The sequence below is a fragment of the Varroa jacobsoni genome, unplaced genomic scaffold (assembly GCF_002532875.2).
Source record: "Varroa jacobsoni isolate VJ856 unplaced genomic scaffold, vjacob_1.0 scaffold_328, whole genome shotgun sequence".
Taxonomy (NCBI): domain Eukaryota; kingdom Metazoa; phylum Arthropoda; class Arachnida; order Mesostigmata; family Varroidae; genus Varroa; species Varroa jacobsoni.
The window spans coordinates 128,680-136,151 of NW_019213230.1; the positions used below are offsets into that span (position 1 = coordinate 128,680).

Below are 7,472 nucleotides of genomic sequence, written 5' to 3' on the forward strand. Positions count from 1 at the left end.
AGAACAGGTCTTCACATTTGTCGTTGAGGTCGTCGTCGTCGTTGTCAAGTGACGAAAAACAGATGCTTGCTCGAAAAGCAATCAACATCTTCGATTCTAATAGGATGACTATCCATAATCTACCCAAATCTGAGCTTTGTTGACCTTGCGATTTCGTAGGGTTACAACGTTTTATTCTCACTCCCCTTTGAGAAGGGTAACGTTTCGTGAATATTCGCAATTTTCAGAGCGTGTACCACTTCACTACTAAGCGACTGACTTGTTTTTGTCGAATCGACTATGGAAACGAGCCCGTTAGATATGTGCTACAGAACGGGAAGGGGGGCACTTGGCGGAAGCTGTATCTGATGAGCAGCGGGGATGCTCTTAATGGTACGCGTGACTCCAAAGCATTTCTTTGCTGTAACAACGACCGTAGCTCGGCATCATAGTCTCCATGCGAATAGAAAGTCGCTACTCGTCGAGAAAGTGCTGTTAGGTTTCGTTGCAAAAAAGGCTATTATGTTCGACGATCTCCATAAGCGGCTTAAGTGCAGCAGCTATTACTTGTGGGAACAGTGACTGCGAAAGACGTGTGAGGTATTACGTAAATAAGCCAAAGCTATGTTCCCTATTGTTCAACTTCTGCTTCAGATGGAAACGATTTGCTGATTGGGGGCAAAGCAGTGCGTGTAAGTTCTAGCAGCTCAAATTGTCCACGAAACGTGACAAGTTGGTTGTTTTTGAAACCCCTTGATATTTGAAAACCGATCATCTTTCTTTGAGCAGCAATCTCCCGTAGCCAACGACATATTTCTTATAAATGCTAGTCAAATACAACTGCTCTGATTTTGGGAATACCCGTAAAGTTAGCATGTCCGTTATCAGAAATCAGATCATTGTCCCGCACAGCCTGCTTGTTAATGTGAACCTGAGCGGTTCTTTTTTGCTTTCACTGAAATAAATCATACTACTGAAAGCTGCTACTGTGAACACGCTGTTTTCTCACGCCACATGTGGCTGAACCCCGAGTATACTTCAGTCGCTTACAACGATGTTGATGAGCGCTAATGAGCCCAGATGGGAAGAGAAGGATGATCTCCGTGATATCCAGGCCCCCTTTGAACCGCTGCGCTCTTTCTACACTCCGTCGCCATGCTCACCGAGCCAGCCTTGTGTCATCCTGACTAAATTCAGGATTCTGAGAACATTTCCCAGGCTCGCTGTTCCATTTCTTTCCCAGCTCGTTAGGGTAAAATGCCTCGATGAACGTAAACCCTCGCGTCTAGACTCAAAGCAATAAGCGGGCCAATTCGTCAAATTCAATTGTTTGGAGTGCTGGCTAAATATAGAGGCAATATTTATTATTGGTTACTAACCTGTTTAGTAGCGCACTGGTTGATTTTGCCACCTGAAATTCATTGAACATATCTAAATGCCGATACGCAAACACTCGACCCGAGTGCAGGTTCGGCCATAATGTTAAATGTGTCAGATGCGTCACCAAATTAATGACAATCTAAAAATCTCATTTGTGTGTTTTATCACTCGATCCCTTATTATTGTCTGCCTATGAAATTGTGTACACATAGATATAGAAACGAATAGCCTGACTTGATTCTTTTCAAATAGAGCAACATGTCCTATGCGTCACGGTAGGTACGAAATAATTGAATTGGATGTTTCCCATTTACAGTGGCAGTGACGTTCGTACCGCTCTGACTTTAAACAACGGATAGTCTTTCCTTTGGTTGTAACCGAATTTGGTATATCTATAGAGCATATAGTATATGATATTGGTTTAACTAATATTTAGTAAAGGTAATCACATTTTAACGGTATACTTTATTCATTCACATGGGAAACGGAGCGGTTGTGAGAGGCGAAAACCAGCCGAGTACGTAATTTTGTTGTATTTATCAGAAAATCGGTCTCCGGGAGGAGTTAGTATATTTTTCTACGTCAGTCTTCGTTGTTATTCTTTTGTGTCTGCATGTCTACTTATTTGTCCAAAAAGTCAAAAGCTACATCAGTCACCGTGTCATCTGAACACCTACGCCCCATTTTTGTACTCTGAAAGAAATGCAGATATCAATCGCAACCTATTATGTTATCATCACTAGTTCGAATTTGTGCCATTCCTTGACGCTTTTTTCTCGTTTGCCTAGCCCAATTCCAGGAGGCCGCCCCATCGTTCACGGTGGTGCGTCGAAAAGTCACGGTAATCGCAAATCGAGTGTTTTGGTTCGGCAGCAGACAGCGATGGTGGCAAAAATCCATTTCAACTTAGTCACCGCCGTCACTCTACCTTGGACGAGTCTAGTAGTATTATTTAAATCTCATAGGCATAGTAAAATATACTTGGTGCTCGAAGGTGATGATTTGCTTGATTTCATCGGTATTTTCGAAGTCTGTCTATTGTCAACCGCGGTAATGGTCATATTAAGCGGGGTGGGCAGCTGGCGGTCAACGGAAAGCCAGCTGGGCGTCATATATGCGTTACGCCGACATTGCGAGGTCGTTTGTGCCCCTACGCATGAGCAAGACCGTCAGCAGCAGCACGATTCTGTGTTGGCCTCGTGTGTTCCCGCGCCCTCCCGTAGATTTGACATCGGTAATCACTGAAAATTGAAGTCTGATTGATATACCACATTTCCGGCGAGAAGAAGGCAGCAGCGACAAGAAAGGCAACTGTGAATCATAGAAATTTCATTGTGAACTTTTGTTTCGTATATGCTTTCAGAAAGGTACCGACGCTTTCCTTTTTCTAAATGTATTAAGAACTATATGCAAATAGGCGTTCTGGGCAGCAAGAGCAATGTGAAACACCTTTCTTGTAAGAAATGAACACTATCTCATTTGTATATAAAGATTTACTTCCGCTTACACTACTTTTTGCCGTAGTTGAAATAATAGGTTAATACGTTTCTGGTTCATCTTACAACACTACCGAATCTAATATGCCATCCCACACAACAAATTTCTAGATTTTTTAGTCTAGAGGATTTCACGGTATAGGCCCCTGTTATAAATGTAAGCCTGTATTTATATTACAAATACAAGCTTTATATATATATGTAGAAAATTAAGATATTATATATTCTAATTGTTATTTATTATATATCTAAATAACTAAGGGTAGACCATAACAAGTACTTACTGATTGCCTACTTATAACTGAGATGTTATTCAACAACAGAGATGGGATGTCATTCGCAAAGCTATCTCTGGTGTTATACATTAATAATACATAACAATAGATAATTTCTGTAAATAAGCTTACATTTTCAAACACGCAAAATATATACCGAGTTTTCAGACTCATTCTATTATTGACTGGTTTGGTCATAGGGGTTTAGTATAAACAGCTTCAATTGCTAGGATTGGATTTATCAATTTCTACATCCACTAATTTATATAGATTGGACCTGCATTTGACAATTTTATTTAAGCCGCTGAATAGTCCGATCCAAACTATTCTGTAATAATATATATTTATTGAAATGGTTGAATAAAGCTATTATATTTTCTCCTGATTCTTGAATGATAGACCTCTATTTAAAACGCTCCTATTCTATGACTGCTAGCAGTAAACGCCCGCAAGCTTGCACACCTTTCTAAGTATTACATTAATACGTCAAAACCAAGATGGCGCCACACTGCCCATTCGATGCGTTTGAAATAAAAGCGAATTCGAATAATGTTAAGCATAACAACACATGTGATGTTATGGCAGTACAAACTCTACTTGAATTATTAGTCGGCAGATTGGCCACTTTTGAGATGATCATATGATGAAATAGCGGTTCAAGTAAGTCTGCTCTACAGCCTCAAATGTGAATTCGATGACTCTTACAGGTGCGTGCAGCCGACGTTCTCGTCGTATTGCTATGCTACATAGTTCAGCTGCTCTCACACCGGCGAAGTCAGCAAGTGAATTGGCGAAACGTTTTTGATATGCGCTTGTTTATTTGTTTACAGTGTGCTTCTTCTGTTTGCACTTGCGGCGAATGTACGCTTTCCTCTATCGGTAAATGTCCATTTTCTAAAGCGTTATCCAATTGAACCAGGCGTAACTACTATTTTCTATATCAATATGAGCTTCTGGTGGCGGTAACCGTCGAATGCTTGAATCAACAACAAAGCATAGTAAGGATAGTGTATATAGTACAAATTTAGTCAGCAAAGCTTTTTGCTGCCCCTAGCCCGACGTGAAGAGTGAGTGATACCAGTACGTGGTTAATTTTCACGTCATTCCGTAGACTCATTTCTTATCGTGTACTGTCGTTGTGTCATATTAGCCCAGACAATGGTTGTTATTGCTTCTTAGTTGTCCGTTGTTATTTGTCCTCGCAGGCGATAGTAGGCTCCGCTTCATAGAGTAAATTGTGACTCAGTTAGTGGTAAGTGATTAACTATTAAAGCATCGTTCACCATGTATGTGACTATACATATATGAATGTCACAACTGGTCTATGATACTGACTCTGATTTTCAAGTCAATTAATTATTAATACATTATGACCATGTCTTTTGACTTTATTTTTTAGTTATGGCTAGATTTAGCAAATTTTTTACCACTTCAACTTTGCCGAAATAGACTGGCCGTTTCGTCGTACATAATTCTCTACTGATATCTATTACGATAGTCTGAGCTGTGTACCAGAGATTCAGCGGATTTTAAGCGGTGTTCATTTTATCTTACGATCGCATAAATGTACTTTACTGAGAGTTATATTGCCTTGTCTTGATGGGTTCACGATTAGTATTTTATCATTTGCATGGCTGTGAATAGCCGAACAATATCGCTAAGTTGGTTCTTTTTTACTTCGTACTTTTTTTACTTTATCTTGCAGGTGGTCCGAGGTGTTGGGCATTACAGATGGAAGAAGATGTCTCTTATTCGATCGCATCCGCTAATGAAGACAGACTCGCCATCAAACAGGAGTGTGCCAGTCCTCAACGAGATGACATGACCTTGTTCGTCGAAGATTCTCTTATTTGTGAAACCGTGGTCACTAGCCGTGACGACGCCCTTCTAGACGTCCCCTTAAGTGAGAATAATGTACTCGAAAAAATTGATACGCGTAGAACGGAATTTGTTGGCAGCTACCGTGGGCCGGAAGATAGAAAGCCAATTTTGGATTCAAACACGTCTAGTGAAGTCGGCTCTAACGAGACGTCTTTAAACTCACAGCCTACTTCAACATCTGTTTTAGAGGTAGAACGACAGACGTTCTCGTTCGAGACTGACCATCTCGCTCTTCGCGCTAACAACGAATATAAAAGTATCGTTAAATTGTTGGTATTACTCGAAGCTCAGCGCATGCGCGCCATTCAGGATATTAACCAACTAGAAGCCGAAAAGAAAGTTGCTCTGGAAAATCCAATGGGGTTTGTTCAAAGGCTTCAAGAACGAACGATCTCGTTGCCGACACGACAAATAGTTGCAGAAGTACCGGAGGTCGATTGCGCAAGGTACGCTATACCGCCAGTCTATTTAGGTGCTACGCCGAAGTCGACGAGGGCTGCCGCTGGTGCTCCTGATCAGAATGCGACAGCCTCGACGTCTTCAGCACAGGGACCATCTTCTTCGTCATTGTTGCACGAACTGTCTTCTACATATTCTGAAAAGGAGCCATCTCCAAGTGCACGACAGCTTCAACAACACTCGCTGAAGAATCGTCCAGAAACCTACAATAAACCCTGGAGTATAGAGGAACAAAAGAGACTTGAAGAACTCCTCATCAAGTTTCCACCAGAAGCTGTCGAGGCGCAACGATGGCGTAAGATTGCTGCTGCACTTGGTAATCGTACGATTAAACAGGTGGCCAGCAGGGTGCAAAAGTACTTTATTAAACTGGCCAAGGCAGGACTTGAGGTGCCAGGACGAGTTCCGAACATACCGAAATCGTCACGCAAGGTTCGACGCGTTCAATCTACTTTAAAAACGCAAGCTTTCTACCTATCAACGTTTTTCCCACAACACGCTAGTCCCATCACAATGGACCCAGACACGCCCTTGCAGGAAAGCCCTGTAGTACTCTCGAATCATAACCAGTCGAAAGACAACAAATCCTCTCAGGCCGAAATCCATTGCGGTGTGTGCCTGAAAAAGTTGGACAGCAGCCTGCGGTTTCAATGCGTGGAATGCAATGTGAATTTGTGCGTAGATGGAACGTGTCGACAAAAGTCGTCGTGTGTGATCGCGGGCCATGTTGTACAAATGGTTGCGGACACGCAGGTTGACAGCGACTACGTGATCAATGACCACTACCTTGATCCCAACTATCTCCCGTCGACCAGCTGATTAGTACGTTGACAGTAGGATATAAACAAAAGAACCAACCATTTTCGACAATCAGGTACCTAAGGCCTAGGCAAATGGTCTTGTTCTAATGTTCAGTACTTCAGTCATTTGGAAAATGAAAGTAGCGGAACACACGAGAAATATCGTGGTAATGATGTATGTTCCCCAAATATTGATAAGCATAATAAGATATTTGATTGATCACTATTTTATTTCATGAAGTTGATCGTAACGTTACATCGCTTGTTGGGATAAATCAATCCGAGTTCTCCATAGACTATGTAGAAGAACAGCCGTTTCGTCAGGTGGGAACCTAAAATCTAGAGAAAGAAAAACAGAGATCTTTCTCTATCAAAATCTTGCAAACTTTTTTCGATGACAAGTATAAATTTCACCCATGTTACGCACGGCGCGGATCAAAATTGCTAAAATTTACATAACTTTCGAGGAAGCCGGTAACATGAAAAATTCTACATTTGTAGATATAATCACTTTGTATAGAACATTTCTTTATTGTATAGTGTAAATGTTTCGTAGTAAAGATGCTAGTGACGCAACAGTATCTAATAAAAGCTGTTGATTGTTTGTTACCTCCTTCAGATTAGGAAGCAAGTCTAATTTCGTCAACGACTTTATGTAAATAATTGTTACACTTGCTGATATTTCCTGGGTCAATATCGCTGTGCTATAGTTAAAGTTATACAGAACTGTAGCAGAAGCAGGGTATTATTGTACGCACATTGGCTCGAACGTTGTGGGACCATTTTTTGACTGCAGTCTTCCCAGGACGCGAAAGCTCATCACTGAAAAATATGCTGCCGGCAATTTTCTCAGTTGGTTGAAAAATGCCTTTCGATTTTTAAAGTGTGGGTACAGCTGAATTAGTAAGGTAAACTGTCAGAAGCTATGAATGTTTTGCTAGAGGCAGAAGTGCACTTCCCGACGATGCGTGTTTGTAGTGTAAGCGCTATCGCCAGTCTATACATACTGCATAACAAACGATTGTGCCAACCAACTTCCGCTGTTTTTGACTTAATGTAATATAGAAAAAAAAAAATAACAATAGCTTCAGAGTTGAGGTAGATTTTCTAAACGTAAAGTATGTGTGTATATGTAACAATAAATTGAAATTATGCACAGGCCAAAAAAGTAACTAAATACAATATTATTAATATACGCTATA

General features: G+C 40.9%; 1 protein-coding gene across 4 annotated transcripts; it reads left to right on the forward strand.

The window, feature by feature from the left end:
* The first annotated feature begins 3,536 nt into the window (after window positions 1–3,536).
* Window positions 3,537–7,472, forward strand: Atac1 (Ada2a-containing complex component 1). 4 transcript variants are annotated; one of them, XM_022831390.2, is made up of 3 exons: window positions 3,816–4,009; window positions 4,336–4,382; window positions 4,836–7,472. In XM_022831390.2, exon 3 carries the CDS (start codon window positions 4,862–4,864, stop codon window positions 6,287–6,289), a length of 1,428 nt encoding a protein of 475 aa, XP_022687125.1. In that variant the 5' UTR covers window positions 3,816–4,009; window positions 4,336–4,382; window positions 4,836–4,861; the 3' UTR covers window positions 6,290–7,472. The 4 variants fall into 4 exon arrangements, with proteins under 4 accessions (XP_022687126.1, XP_022687121.1, XP_022687125.1 ...); XM_022831391.2 differs by lacking the exons at window positions 3,816–4,009; window positions 4,336–4,382 and adding an exon at window positions 3,537–3,790; XM_022831386.2 differs by lacking the exon at window positions 4,336–4,382 and having other exon boundaries at window positions 3,815–4,009.